Source organism: Heloderma suspectum, chromosome 1 (genome assembly GCF_057233095.1).
Source record: "Heloderma suspectum isolate Gila_16-S chromosome 1, 16-S_ref, whole genome shotgun sequence".
Lineage (NCBI taxonomy): Eukaryota > Metazoa > Chordata > Lepidosauria > Squamata > Helodermatidae > Heloderma > Heloderma suspectum.
The window spans coordinates 383,769,021-383,785,073 of record NC_139458.1 but is presented as its reverse complement, the minus strand read 5'-3'; the positions used below and the strand labels follow the sequence as shown (position 1 = coordinate 383,785,073).

Below are 16,053 nucleotides of genomic sequence, written 5' to 3'. Positions count from 1 at the left end.
GTTCAGAATCAACAGAAACAAGTTCCTTAGTCATACTTCCCAGCCCCAATTCAGGGAACATCTGATAAGATAATAGGGATGTATGTAGCTAGTAAATGCAATTAGGTAGTTTCAATCTCATCCAGCAATGTTTTCACACACTCTCCCTAGAGAAAGTAATGGCTGGTATCTATTCTCTTCCATCTGGGCAATTTGACTGAGTATCTGGATTCCTTGATGCTCCAGGATCATGGATTTTTTTCTCTGTCTTTTTCAGTTTGGTTTCTGTCCCTGAGTGCCTTTTTTCTACAATACTTAATTAGCAACAGTGTGGATTTAGCAGTCAGCATCCATAGTTTTGTAACCTTAAGAATTAACTACTGTAAAGCACAATATGTAGGGCTGCCCTTGGAAATTATTTAAGGTACTAGATGATAGGAAAATATCCAGCCAGTTCAACAGCAGTTGTACTGGTTTCCAGCAGAAGAGGTACTGCTTGAAATACCAAAGATGGTGTCACAGCAGAGTGGTGGCCCCAACGATACGGAACTCCCTGCCAAGGGAAAGAAACCTAACTGAGTGCAAACTTGCTGCTTTTCAAGAAAAGAGTAAAAGGTTTATTGTTACTCAGGCCTCCAGTGGCATTTAAGTTGGCTTTTATTTCATAGATTGTTTTTAGCTCTACTAAATTGCTGCTTTTAATTTCTTTATTGCTTCAAGAGTATATTGTTTAGCTGTTTGCATATTATCTTTTTTCTAAGTTGACCTGAGCCATGTGGATTTATGAGGGATATACATACAATAAAATTAAATACGTAAAATTATCAACTCTTAAAAAGTTCCCCTGCAATTTGGAAGGAATGGATCTCCTCTTTGGCATGTAGTACAAACATCCATGTCTACATTATAAATATAGGAGCATGCACCTATATGCTGCAGCTATACAAATGACATGGTTGACAAAATAACTGTCTGATTTTCACTATTCTGACTACAAAAGCTTTGGTCTACGGGGGTTTCAGATGAGGCTTTTATTGCACCCTCACCCTGCCTCATTCACATAATTTTGTGTCGGGTCCAGATGACGTAGTCTTCCAGTTGTTGCCTTCCTGTGTTTTCCCACCACTTCTTCCATCTTTTCCAGCTCTATAATAGGGTTTTTTTAGGTGCGGTGACCAGAACTGTACACAGTATTCTAAGTGGTCACGCCATAGATTTGTGTAAGGGCAGGAAGATCTTGGCAGTTTTATTCTCAATTCCTTTCCTAATTATGCCTAACATGGAGTTTGCCTTTTTTACAGCAGCCACACACTGGGTTAACATTTTCATTGAGCTGTCCACCACAATCCCAAGATCTCTTTCCTAGTCAGTCATCAGTTATACTTGAAGTTAATTCATGTAACTAATTTACATCCCTCCACTGGGAAAATTACCATTTATTCCTACTCTCTGCTTTCTGTTCTTTAACCAGTTACTGATCCATAAGAGGATCTCCTTTCCTCTTTAGTTATTCCATGACTGCTAAGTTTGTTCAGGAATCTTTGGTGAGGGACTTTGTCAAAAGCCTTTGGGAAGTCCAAGTAAACAATGTCTACCAGATCACCCTGTCTACATGTTTGTTGACACTCTCAACAAACTCTAAAAGGTTAGTGAGCCAGGACTTACCTTTGCAGAAGCCATGTTGGCTCTTTTTCAGCAGGGCTTGTCCTTCTATATTCTTACTAATTTATCTTTAATAATGCTTTCAACCAATTTAGCTGGAACAGATGTTAAGCTAACTGGCCTGTAATTTCCCAGATCCCCCCTGGATCCCTTTTTAAAAATTGGTGTTACATTGGTCATCTTCCAGTCCTCTGGTAAAGAGGCTGATCTTATGAGCCTTCTATCTGCAAACACCCTAGGAGATTTTGGAAGAGTGACAGATTTGACTGTACTCTGAATTCTGCAAACTATCATACACAAGACATGCAGGAATTTGAGAAAACAGATAACATTACAACTATCCAATCTTTCCAAGAACTGTGGTATGGATGTTTGCCATAATAACACTAGCCCTGCAGCATGTCTCATGTGGCATTGGTCTGCAATCTTCATACGTTGAATCTAGTTATCTGCTGTTTTCTTCCCATTTCTCTAGCACACAGTTTCCTTTGTTATCACAGAGGAAAGAAATGTTCCACATGTTCAGTGAAAATCTCCTTGTCTAGTGATAATTCTGTGGACCCAGAGCTTTGGGTTACACTGGTTACAAGTTCTTCAGCTCTGTATTAGAGACATACCTCTGTTCCTGATCAAAACCTCAGACAAAATGAAGGCCAGCCCAGATTTTATACTGCTCCTGGTATTCTGACTGAGTGTACATAGTAAATGAGTTTACAATCAAGTGTAATAACGTTCATTAATGAAAACTGGAACTGAAAGCTTAGTGGACTGAAGATAAACATTTCCCTTTGAACAACAACAATTCACTTTACCCCAGAGCAGAGTTACTTAGGATACTCCCCACAATATTTTCCCCTGTAGGAAAATCCATCTTACCTCATTATTGTTAAAACAGTAGAGAATTGCAACCAGAAGACCCTGGGGAAAAAGAGGAAGACAGCAAAATAACAGTTAGACAATCCACACGCTTCCTTGCATTAAACGTCATGAGCCAAACTAGCTAGGAAATCGGAGTCTATCTAATTCCACTTCTACTGCAGCTTGAAAAAGGAACGCTGTACTGAAAGACTTCATTCCTGCCTTCTGAATCATGGCTTGCTGACTCAAGACTAGAAACAGCTCCTATGAGACAGCAATTAAATTCATTTTATTAGCAATTTAGCTATCTGAGTTTTTGCATAAAAATGATAAAAGCAACAAAATTGACAATAAAACAGTGACAGTATCATCATAAAAGCCACAGCAGCAACAGCCAAAAACAGATGAACATCATCGATGGGGGCTTTCCCAATTACGGTTCTGATTTGTTAGCGACAGCACCACTAACCTCTCTGATGAACACCGCCATCTCTGGGCTAGTTCAGACAGATTAGAAGGTTGAGTGTTGGTAATGCAGCTACCATGGTGTAAATATAGCACCAAATGCCTGAACTCCAAGTGTACCTCTTCTGTGAGGGGAATATATGGGGGGACTCCTGTGAGGTACATTTCCCCCAACTTGCTGTTTATTATTAATTAATTTAGTACATTTCTAATCCACCCAATAACTAATGTTCTCTGGGCAGATTACAACCAGTTAAAAAACTAAAATGCCATTTTAAAACATAGTTAAAACTATAAAATACAATACAAATATTTAAAAGAACATACAATATAATGCAAAACAATAAACAGTACAAGAATATATAAAACAGCCATAACATAGAACTAGGTCTCTGAAATGCCTGGGAGGAAAAAAAATGGTATTTGCCTGGTGCTGAAAAGATAACAATGTAGGTGCCAGGCGAATCTCTTTGGGGAGTTTATTTCATAAGTGGGGCGCCACCACTGAAAAGGCCCTCTCTGTTGTACCACCCGCCTAGCTTCCTTTGGTGGGGGCACATGGAGGAGGGCCTCTGAAGATGACCAAGGGTCCAAGCAGATACATGTGGGAGGAGATGTGCCTTTAGATACTCTGATCCCAATCCATTTAGGGCTTTAAAGGTCAATACGAACCCTTTAATTTGGCTCGGAAATGGATTGGGCTCAGAAATGGATTGGAAGCCAGTGCAGCTGACGAAGCACTGACATCAAATGACTGAATCAGCCAGTCCCAGGATAGTAACCTATCCTGTCCAGAAAAAGTCGCAGCTGGTATAACAACCTAAGCTGATAAAAAAAAAAAGTGCTCCTGGTCACTGAGTGACAGTGATGGGTCCAGAAGAACCCCCTGGCCACCGAGTGACAGTGATGGGTCCAGAAGAACCCCCAAGCTGTGTGCCTGATTTTCCAGGGGGAGTGCAACCCCCTCCAGGGCAAGTTGAATGCCACTCAACTGGGCAGACAAACTACCTGCTAAGAGTACCTCCACGCTAGCTGGATTGAGCTTCAGTTTGTTGGCCCTCATCTAGTCCACTACCCTGCTCAGGCACCAATTCAGGCCATCCGCTGCCTCACCTGTGTTTGATTAAAATGAGACATAGACCTGGGTGTCATCGGCATATTGATGGCACCTCAGTCCACATCCCTGGATAACCTCCCACAGTGGTTTGATGTAGTTGTTAAATAGCATGGATAATAAAACTGAGCCCTGTGGAACCACATGACACAATTGCCACAGAACAGAGCAATAATCCCAAGAATCACCTTCTGGAAGTGACAGTCCAAGTAGGAATGGAAACAATGTAAAACAGTGCCCTCAGCTTCCAATACGGACAGCCACTACAGAAGATCACCAAGGTCAATGGTACTGAAAGCTGCTGAGAGGTCCAGGAGAACCAACTGGGTTGCACTCCCCCTGTCTCTCTCTCTCGGCAAAGGTCATCCCTCAGGGCGACCAAGGCAGTTTCTGTCCCAAAACTGGGCCTAAAGCTGGATTGAAATGGATCTACTAAAGCTGAAATTGAAATGGAGCACTACAGTCATAGAAAGGAGCAGATGTATGAAATGTTTTCATGCAGTGCTGACTCTAAGTTTTTGAGGGCCCTTGAGCAAAACACCCTCAGCAGGCCTCCTCCCTCAAAGAGTTTATGTTCTCAATGCACTTGTCACCAGCTGCTATTGCTCTTCATCCTCTTTCACATGATTGCTGCCACTTGCTCGCTTGAGAGGCAGAGCGCCAGCAAGCAAGGAGGCAGTGGCATCTACTGCTCTTCCTTCTCACCACCACAGTTATCTGGTTCAGAGCAAGAGGCAGCTGAATATGCAGGTTGCAACAGTGAAGAGGAGGAGTAACTTGACGGGACCCCTCCTGGGATGTGAGCCTTCAGCACGTGCCCAATGATGCCTACCCTTGCCGCCAGCCCTGTTTTCAAGCATCTGCTGTGTCACTGCATTGTAGTATCTGCAGCATTGACAAAAGGTGTGGCCTTGCTCATTTCTACTACCTTATTCAGTTGTCTGCCTAAGACTTTATCCCATAGACTTGTGCCAGCTGAGAGAAAGCACAGAGCGAGATGGCAGGTGGACCCACAGCTGAAGATAAGAGGTTCAGGCTTTGCCCTGAGCAGACTGAGTCATTTGTGTGGCAGCCAGGAGACCCAAACAAATAATCTCATGGAAAGCACTCTGCAAAATGGTGCCAGTCACATCTGTGTGCCTCTTATTAAGGACGTATCTCCACTGAGGTCACAGTGAGGTGACACGAAGGAAATAGATACATATTTATAATACACAGCTAAAACATATACACTACACTTCATATTGCCTTAGTTTATACCATGGCTGCAGACCCTCAGGCCTGGGATCCCAATTTGGCCTTTCAGGGTTCCCCAGATGGCCCCACCCCTCTCCCTCGACCATAGTTTGGTAGTTACCCAGCTTTTGTGCAGGTTTCCGCTATTCTAATAGGTTGAAATGTTAGTTGCTGGCTGTAAGAGCTTTAAGCTAAAATATGTGGGTATATTTTGCATTTTTGGCCCCACCCCTTTCACCTTTGGCCCTACCAACCACTGGAATATGGCTCCCGAGAGCTTCTCTGAAATGGAATTTGGCTCTTAGTCTGAAAGCGGTTCAACACCTCTTGTTTATACCATGACAACATGGCTTTAGCAAGCCCTCAGTGTGGCTTGCATGCACTATGCATTTCAGTGTGCAAAAAGGGCTTGGCTTTTTCCACCCACCCCCTCAGCTTGTCTTCCTTCAGTTCTGGCAAATGTTCAAAATTCTGGGATAGTTAGCAACCCTAACAGCTGGGTACAAGATAATGGCAAAGTTATTAAAGCTGAAAGTACATGGCCTCTCACTGTATTCCAGTGCAAGAGGACACAATGATTTCTCCCCTTCTATATGCATAATCTAAGTAGTCTCATATTGGGAATCCATGAACATCTGAGAATATGTGGCATATGGAATTCTGGCTAGCACACTAGAGCCATCAGAAGCTTAACATCCCCTCCCCACAAAGCTATTCGTTTCATCAGCTCAACAGCTCTGAATTAACAATCCTAGAAGGGACTAGTGCCCACATAATCAGAAACATGGGGGAGTTCCTGGGGAAAAAGAAAAGCCTTGAAGCATTGACCTACAGATATGGTGCTGAACACATGATTGCTGGATATTACCTGAAAGGAAGAGGAGGAGAGTTCAAAAAAGAGCTTCACAAAACGCAGCATCCCTTGGGCATGCTCATCAGTAACAAAAGCAAAGACGATCTCATGCGTTCCCAGCAGTGGGATCAGAGTCAACGTAGATTTGGCCAATCTAGAGAGTCAAAGCATGGAAAACTATAGCCCAAAGGCAAAAGGTAATATCAAATCTCAGCACTCAGAGCAGAAATCTGAACCCTTATGACAACGTAAACAATTACTTATTTCATTATTTTAAGCAAGTCACAGCTTAACTTTCTCATTCCCAAATCATAATTAAACATTGCTTATATTTACTAACACATTTGCATAAATTTATTTTCCAGATGTCACTTTAAACCTTCTGTGTACCGCTTAAGTTCTCCTGTGTTCCTGAGAAGCTCAGCCATGATGGTTTGGTAGTTTAGATTTTGTATTTATATTTATTTTTACAATCTGTTTTGTTTTGTTGAAATTTACAGTAAAAATTAATATATAAAAAAGATTTCGTATTTGTATTGATATCACTCTAACACCTTGTCTAATATGCCTTTTGTTCTGGGAAAGACCGTCTCATAGAGAGTCCCATAGCAGCTAGGAATAAAAGGATCCTAGATAAATACAAATGCCTTCCTGGCTATCCGGGCACCAACTGTAGTCATACAACCCATGAAGGTACCTTTATATTGGCCAGTGTAAAGCCTTGGTGATAATCATGGTCCAATTCTGAAGCATCCTCACCTGAAGATAGATCAGCAGCACCTGGGCATCCCTTGTGGTAACCTCTACCTAATTGTCTCTTGAAGCATAGTTTTTGTAATGCTTCATCAACTAGCCTTAACTTCCCAAAGCCGACCTCACCATTTCCATAGTAATCTCCCTTCTCCTTATTTGGCAAATCATATTTCCTGCCTACATCTTCTTTTGCTCTACCATGGTTATTAGGAATAGTTTACCACTCTAGTGCAGGGACTTCATATACTAAATCAATCATTCTTCTATTCTGTACACAGTAGTAAAATAAAAATGTCTATTGTTTGCTATTAATCTTTGTCAGTGAACTGATTTCCCCACTTGAGTGTAGCACAGTGCATAGCCTACTATATGTGCACCACACCTGTGCAAAAGATCCCAACATTTCCAGGTTTGTTAGGTACATGTGTTCACATACATGAGTGAATGAGGGCATTCAGCAGCACGTTGTAAGCCTCCTATGTTTCTCTCTTGAACACTGTTATACCTTTTGTTCCCAAACTCGTGAGTTCCTGGTTTTCAGTTTCCCCAGTACTAAGATTGTATGTACTTACCCAACTGGACTAGATTTTCCCTATTAATCTGTATAAGCATGCATCTGAACTGGCATTTGTTGTGTTTCTGGTTTAGTAAATTAGCACAATTCTGTAAGTGTAGGACAGAGTCCCACAAAAGAAATAAATGATGTGGCATGGGGAGCTCTCCATCACATCACAGGCTGCACCACCTCTACGAGCTCCACAGTTGCCTCCCCACTGAAGAGGATAACCAAGTGCTATGTGGTTTATGGGGATCAAAAGCACTCTAATGTGATATAAACCCAACTCCTGAAAAATACACAGATGTACTCAAATTTTTGGCAATAATTAGGCAGAGGTACATTGCATTATTGTGGCAAAGGGGCTTGCGTAACTCAGTGAAGCCATAAACTATGCCATGCAGGTCCACCCAAGACGGACAGGTTATGGTGGAGAGTTCTGACAAAATGTGGTCCGCTGGAGAAGGAAATGACAACCCACTCCAGTATTCTTGCCAAGAAAACCCCATGGAATGTATCACAAGGCTAAAAGAGATGACGCCGGAAGATGAGCCCCTTAGGTCGGAAGGTGTCCAATATACTACTGGGGAAGAGCAGAGGGAATTTCCAAGTAGCGCCAGAAAGAGTGAAGCGGCTGGGCCAAAGCCGAAAGGACACTCAGCTGTGGATGTGTCTGGTAGTGAAAAGAAAATCCGATGCTGTAAAGAACAATATTGTTTAGGAACCTGGAATGTAAGGTCAATGAATCAAGATAAGCTGGAGGTGGTCAAACATGAGATGGCAAGATTGAACATCGACATCTTGGGCATCAGCAAACTAAAATGGACAAGCATGGGAGAATTTAATTCAGGTGACCATTATATTTACTACTGTGGGCAAGAATCCCTTAGAAGAAATGGAGTAGCACTCATAGACAACACAAGGGTGGGAAAAGCAGTACTGGGGTAAAATCTCAAAAACGATAGAATGATCTCAGTACGAATCCAAGGCAAACCATTCAACATCACAGTCATTCAAGTCTATGCCCCAACCACTGAGGCCGAAGAAGCTGAGGTTGATCGGTTCTATGAAGACCTACAACACCTTCTAGAACTAACACCAAAAAAAGATGTCCTTTTCATCATAGGGGATTGGAATGCGAAAGTAGGAAGTCAAGAAATCACCGGGATAACAGGCAAGCATGGCCTTGGTGTACAAAATGAAGCAGGCCAAAGCCTAATAGAGTTTTGCCAAGAGAACACGCTGATCATAGCAAACACTCTTTTCCAACAGCACAAGAGACGACTCTACACATGGACATCACCAGATGGTCAATATCGAAATCAGATTGATTATGTACCTTGCAGCCAAAGATGGAGAAGCTCTATACAGTCAGTCAAAACAAGACCTGAAGCTGACTGTGGCTCAGATCATGAGCTGCTTCTTGCAAAATTTTGGCTTAAATTGAAGAACGTAGGGAAAACCACTAAACCATTCAGGTATGACCTAAATCATATCCCTGATGAATATACAGTGGAGGTGAGGAATAGATTTCAGGGATTAGACCTGATAGACAGAGTGCCTGAGGAACTATGGACGGAGGTCCATAACATTGTTCAGGAGGCAGCAACTCAATCCATCCCAAAGAAAAAGAAATGCAAGAAAGCCAAGTGGCTGTCTGATGAGGCTTTACAAGTACCTGAGGAAAGAAGGGAAGCGAAAAGCAAAGGAGAAAGGGGAAGATATATCCAAATGAATGCAGATTTCCAGAGAATAGCAAGGAGAGACAAGAAGGCCTTCTTAAATGAGCAATGCAAACAAATCAAAGAAAACAATAGAATGGGAAAGACTAGAGATCTCTTCAGGAAAATTGGAGATCTCAAGGGAACGTTTTGTGCAAAGATGGGCATGATAAAGGACAAAGAAAGCAGGGACCTAACAGAAGCAGATGAGATTAAGAAGAGGTGGCAAGAATACACAGAAGAACTATACAGGAAAGATCTGAATGTCCCTGATAGCCATGATAGTGCAGTCATTGAACTTGAGCCGGACATCTTAGAGAGTGAAGTCAAGTGGGCCTTAGGAAGCATTACTAACAACAAAGCTAGCGGAGATGACAGTATTCCAGCTGAGCCATTTAAGATCCTAAAAGATGATGCTGTTAAAGTGCTGCACTCAATATGCCAACAAATCTGGAACACTCAGCAGTGGCCACAAGACTGGAAAAGGTCAGTTGACATTCCAATTCCAAAGAAGGGCAACGCCAAAGAGTGTTCAAACTACCGCACAATTGCGCTCATTTCACATGCCAGCAAGGTGATGCTCAAAATCCTACAAGCTAGGCTTCAGCAGTATGTGAATTGAGAACTACCGGAAGTACAAGCTGGGTTTCAAAGAGGCAGAGGAACTAAAGATCAAATCGCCAACATTTGCTGGATCATGGAGAAAGCAAGAGAATTCCAGAAAATCGTCACCCATTGGTTCAAAATTGGGAAAGGAGTACGACAAGGCTGTATATTGTCACCCTGCTTATTTAATTTATATGCAGAGTACATCATGAGAAATGCCGGGTTGGATGAATCACAGGTCAGAATTAAGATTGCCGGGAGAATTATCAACAACCTCAGATACACAGACGATACCACCCTAATGGCAGAAAGCGAAGAGGATCTAGAGAGCCTCTTGTTGAGGGTGAAAGTGGAGAGTGCAAAAGCTGGTTTGGAACTCAACAGTAAAAAAACTAAGATCATGACATCTGGCCCCATCACTTCCTGGCATATAGAAGGGGAAGAAATGGAAGCAGTGACAGATTTTATTTTCTTGGGCTCCAAGATCACCGCAGACGGTGACTGTAGCCATGGAATTAAAAGACACTTGCTCCTTGGGAGGAAAGCTATGGCAAATCTAGACAGCATAGTAAGAAGCAGAGACATCACCTTGCTGACAAAGGTTCATATAATCAAAGCTATGGTTTTCCCAGTAGTAACGTATGGCTGTGAGAGCTGGACTATAAGGAAGGCTAAGTGCCGAAGAATTGATGCTTTCAAACTGTGGTGCTGAAGAAGACCCTTACGAGTCCCCTGGACTGCAAGGAGGTCAAATCAGTCAATCCTAAAGGAAATCAACTCTGACTGCTCATTGGAAGGACAGATACTGAAGCTGAAGCTCAAATGTTTTGGCCACCTACTGTGAAAACTCCCTGAAAAAGACCCTGATGCGGGGAAAGATTGAAGGCAAAAGGAGAAGGGGACGGCAGAGGATGAGATGGCTAGATAGCATCACCGATGCAATGAATATGAACTTGAGCACACTCCAGGAGAGAGCGCAGGACAGCAAGGCCTGGCATGCTGTGGTCCATGAGGTCACGAAGAGTCGGACATGACTTAACGACTGAACAACAACTGTTGAAGGATTTTGATCAGCATTCTATAATGACAAAGCACTGTTAACAGATTAATAGATCACTTAGCTCCTTTTTTTAAAAAAAAGGAAGACAACCGCTGTGATGCAGTAAGAATACGTTTTTATAAGAGACATGCTTCAAAAAACAAGGGAATGGTGGGTGTAGTATCAATATCTTTAAAAAAAAAAACACCTTGCAGTGAGAGATCAATGATTAAAGTGAACTAACTGAAAGGTGAAGAAGACTAATTAGAATTAGTCATTCTCATGTCAAAATTCAGGCACTGCACCAACAAGATGATCAAATATGTATGAGGTGGGTAGACAAGCACTCTCAACCTACGTAATCAGAGTTTACACATCAGAACTGAGATGTCATTGCAAGACATGCGCTAGGAAAGGATGTGCAAATGGGTTACGATGACACTGTGCGATGCTAAGTGGTGTACAAAAGAAAAAACTAGCTATTTGATCCAGCATCTGAGTCAATGCATGAGAGAGAGAGAGAGAGAGAGAGAGAGAGCGCGAGTGAGCTGCAGGTTACTACAGTGTGGGATGATCTCATTGAGGTTCTTGTTTTTCCACCACCAAGCTCGTTCCGACTCATATCTGCATCAGACTGCAAGCCTTTTTTCCATATGGAAATTTGTACATGTTTGTGTGCATTTTTCTAAATGTACACATTATTTGTACACATCTCTTAAATGTATACATTTTTTCCCCATTGGATAGCAGTTTAGTGGGCACATTTCAAATGCACACATTGGGGGCGGGGATGCATATTTCTCCCTGAAACTCATTACAAGCCTCGGAAATGTATGGATTCTTAACGAGATGTGTTTCTGTTCCATGTTCAGTCTCAGGAGTTGAGAACTGAGCATCAGGAACATAGGAAGCTGACTCATACTGACTGGGTTCACACAGCACAACAATGCACCATAGGCAGCTAGCCATGGTGGGCTGTCGTGTCATCTGAACCCAGTGCATTCTCTGCAGGGTGGCTTATTTTTCACGAACAAGCCACGCTGAGAACCCATGGCTTTTTGTAGGGTTGTTCATACCCATGGTTGGTTGTCATGTCATCCAAACCCAGGACAGTGATTTTATTGTGGGTTGCCAGGATCGGCTACAAAGCTGCTTGGCAGGAGCAGCAAAAAACCCTGTGCCGCTCTTTGTGATCTTGCTAGGGATGTACGAATCTCCTACCTGCCAGTCCGGGGGGGGTCTGCGGGGGGGGGAGGTGATCCATTCCTCCCCCTGGAATCCTCGCTGGCCGGCTCTGCTCCACGGCGATTCCGCGGAGCTGCCGGCCAGCTCTGAAGTGCCAGTGATACGGCCGCCATGCCATATCACTGGCTGAAGGGGACTTGACTGACGGCAGACGCAAATGGCATCCAGGGTGCCATTTGTGGCCATAAAGGCCTTAGTTTAAGGTAAATGCAGCAATTTATGGCTGCGTTTACCTTAGACTAAGGCCTTTATGGCCGCAAATGGCGTCCTGGACGCCATTTGTGTCCACAGTCAGTCCCCTTCAGCCAGCGATACAGCATGGCAGCCGTATCGCTGGCAATCCAGAGCCAGAGGATCCGGCCGAAGAGGATTCCGTGGGGAGGTGGGGGTAAGTCTCCATTCTGCCATGGACTCCGAGGGGGGGGCAGATTCTTCAGAATCCGGCCTCATTGGAGTCCGTGGCGGAATTCTCCACCATCCCTAGACCTCGCCAGTGCCGTCTCCAGCCTCCCTCACCAGCGACTGCCTTCCACCAATGCCAAACAACACTTTGGAAGGATGGTCACTCATTTGCCACCTTTTTCCCCCAACACTTCCCCAAGCCTCCAGCTACTCCAGAAAGAGGAGAGGTTAACTCCTCCTTCCCCACCGTTTTTGGGGGGCTGCTTCTTTTTGGAACAGTTACTGCTGCAGTTACTGTGCTTCAGCGGATGTATGCAAATCTCCCTGGCAGTTAAAAAAAACCCTGCATGGGCCAGAGTAAATGGGCCCGCCCTTGTGGGGGTTGTAAGTATGGCTGGTTCAGGTGCCCCATTACAAGCATATTCGCATACTCCCAAAGCACCTTTAAAACAGTGGCAAATGAAAATGGGTAGTGATCGAAACAGGGAGGGGGCCAGGGTGAGGAGACAAAACAGGTTCTGTAGCAAAGGCACCTGGGATATGTGACAGAGCCAACTGGAGGACTGAGGAGGAAGGAGGGGGAGAACAAGCCATGGCAAACCCAATTGTCTGTTGGGCATCCATGGGTTGTTCTGTGAACAATGAATCCACCATGGCTTGTTTGCAGGGTAGTTTGGTGTGACATGCGAACCTGCCCACTGAGTCAGACCATTGACCCATCTAGCCCAGTACTGTTGACACGGACTGGCAATGGTTCTCCAGGGTTTCAGGATGCTTCCTAGCCCTACCTGGAGATGCCAGGAATTGAACCTGGGACCTTCTGTGTGGAAACCAGGTGCTGTACCACTGAGCTATGGTCCCTCCTTAATTCTCACATAAAATTGTGACTCCAACAAATTTACCACCATCTGTAGTTAAAACAGGAATTGGATTGCTATGAGTTCAAAGGAGGGAAAAAGAATGGAGGGAAAAATAATTGTCAGATGCCCAATAGCAATTCCAGCTCAATCTAAAATTGGCTCAGCATTAACAGCCATGTTCAGCTCTTTCCAAGAGTTCTCTCCCAGCTCCTAGTCTTCTTGCATGTGCACAGATGGGGCTGCATCCATGTGCTCTGCCTCACTGCCACCTGGGCATTGTCATTCCCAGTACCAGCTGTATCTGAGAGCTACCTGGAAATTAAATGTATTTAATTTGGGTAATTATATCCTGCCTTTATATGACAACATCAAACACAGGGTGGCTACAAATAAAAAATATAAATCACAACAAAAATGTAAAAGAACCTAACAATAAAATGAACAGCAGTAAAGGTTATCATAAAAATCATACCAATAACAGCAGGTTAAAAAGCATGTTAAAATTCACTGGAATAAAAGTCTTAAGAGCTCATCTAAAAGCAGGCAAAGAGGGAGCCTGGCAAACATCTCTTGGGAAGCTATTCCATAGTTTAGGACCACAACTAAAAAGACCATCTCTTTTGTCCCCACAAGCCACACGTCTTTTGATGAAGAGAAAATGAGTGCAGATCTCAGTCAAGCAGGTTCATATGGGAGGAGGCAATTCCTGGGATACACCGGTCCCAGGTCATTTCGAGCTTTAACAGCCAAAATCAGCACCTTGAATTGAAGTAAATCAAGTTGGCACAAAACTGACGTAATGTGTTCCATTCTCCCATCCCCAGACACAAACCTTGCTAGCACATTCTGAAGCAATTAAAGTTTCCAGACCGTCTTCAAGGGCAGCCCCACACAGAGTGCATTACAGTAACACATCCACCACCCAAGACATACCCAGGGAACAAGGGAGTATTTTTTAATCTGGCTGGGGGATAGTTTTTCCAGCACTCACTCCAGGAGTGAAGAATATAATTTGTGTACAGAACATCAGAAGCGCTATCAAACTGCCTCTGCTCTCTTAAAATGTTATTTCTATCCACCCAGAGAGAAAAAGTGGTCTTTTATTAAATCCATACCAGATGTAGGGCATTCATGAATATACTATATTCTTGGAAGCTGTAATAAGCTACTAACAAAGTGCTCCATATATTTTACACACGCCACAAAGCACAACATTAAGTCTACCTCTGTGAGGTGCTGCAAAGTCATGCTATCTATAACTTTGTATTCCAATTAGGAAGTTTCAAAAGATATATGAAAAGAAGTCTGACAGAGATACTGAACTTCCTCAAAGTAAAGCACTTGAACTCAACATGAGAAAAGGAGAGCATGGATTAGAAAACATGTGATGATGGCTAAGTCCAGGGAGCTTCAAAATGGAAAGCTCCTAGCAATACACTCAAAAGGTACAGCTATTCCGTCGTTTCTTCCTTAACAGATTCTTTTTTGGTAAGAAAAAAAATGGAAAAAGTAGTGTGAAAACGCAGGAGGGCTACAAATGGAAGATGATGATGTCTGGACCCCTGAGTACAATTCCATAAATGAAGCAATGCTATTGCACAATAAAAGCCTTTCCTGGAAGCACCCTTGATGAAGTAAACAATGTATTTATTGGGGAAGGCTTGCACATGCTCCGTAAAACAAGTGTTTACCTGTTATCACTCCTTTCCCCAAACACTTCGGCTAATCCTTCGTCTTTGATACTAGATTGAAAAATGCTAAAGACTTCCTCCTATTAAAAAAAATAAGTAGAGGCTCCCCACAGGCACTGCACCCACTGCCACACTTCAGCTGTGATTAAGTTGTTATGAATCAAACTGCAATACAGTTTCTGCTTAGTGCCTCTTACTAGCTACAATCTGTAACAATCCCAGTTAATCAGTTGCCACAAGCATTTCCCTCTAAAAAAGCACTTAATAATGTTTGCCGACAAGGTGACTCACCTGCATTTTATGTCAGTTTTGCACAACAGATTGGCTTGCAGCTTAGAAATGATAATGCATATAACTCTCATAAAGATCAGGAAATTTACCTAGATAAAACAAACAGCAAAGCAAAGGATTACAAAGTGTATTGTGAAGATAAATGGGATATCTCGGCAAGAATACTGTATTCTTTCTAAGATTCTACAGAAGTATAATCTGAAAGGTAGTTCAGCCCTCTCCCAAAGAACTGTATCTTCCCCCCTAAAACACAATGTTCTGAAATCTGCTCCCATCGGTAGTACATGCCCTGGTCTCCTCTCGTTTAGACTACTGTAATGCGCTCTACGTGGGGTTACCCTTGAAGACGGTTCGGAAGCTGCAGCTGGTACAGAACGCGGCGGCTCGCCTGATTAAAGGCAGCCGCCGGCGAGATCACATCACTCCAGTGCTGAAGGAGTTGCACTGGTTACCAGTTGTTTTCCAGGCCAAATTCAAGGTGTTGGTTTTGACCTTTAAAACCCTATATGGTTCCGGCCCAGCCTATCTTAAGGAGCGCCTCCAGCAACACCAGACAGGCCACTTAACAAGATCAGCCTCAGATGGCCTTCTCTCTGTCCCATCAGCCAGGACAGCTAGACTGGTGGGGACGAGGGAGAGGGCCTTCTCTGTGGTGGCCCTCACTCTGTGGAACTCCCTCCCTAGGGAACTCCGTCATGCCCCCTCTTTAATGAGCTTCCGTC

The 16,053-nt window shown here is 43.4% G+C and overlaps 2 protein-coding genes across 3 annotated transcripts in view; one reads left to right on the top strand and one right to left on the bottom strand.

The window, feature by feature from the left end:
* SAYSD1 (SAYSVFN motif domain containing 1) overlaps nt 1-14,705 on the top strand; it is a 45,592-nt gene extending 30,887 nt beyond the window's left edge. The window contains exon 5 of one of the 2 annotated variants that reach the window (XR_014786889.1): nt 14,626-14,705. The gene's annotated coding sequence lies outside the window, so the exon portion shown is untranslated. Of the gene's footprint in view, nt 1-6,532; nt 6,682-14,625 lie in introns of those variants that run through there. The other variant, XR_014786888.1, reaches the window with a different exon arrangement.
* GLP1R (glucagon like peptide 1 receptor) overlaps nt 1-16,053 on the bottom strand; it is a 110,160-nt gene that overhangs the window by 13,561 nt on the left and 80,546 nt on the right. Inside the window, exons 10-12 of the mRNA XM_084820456.1 lie at nt 15,332-15,420; nt 6,183-6,321; nt 2,518-2,559 (exon numbers count right to left, since the gene is read on the bottom strand). Coding sequence (XP_084676582.1) covers nt 2,518-2,559; nt 6,183-6,321; nt 15,332-15,420 — 270 coding nt within the window. The remainder of the gene's footprint in view (nt 1-2,517; nt 2,560-6,182; nt 6,322-15,331; nt 15,421-16,053) is intronic.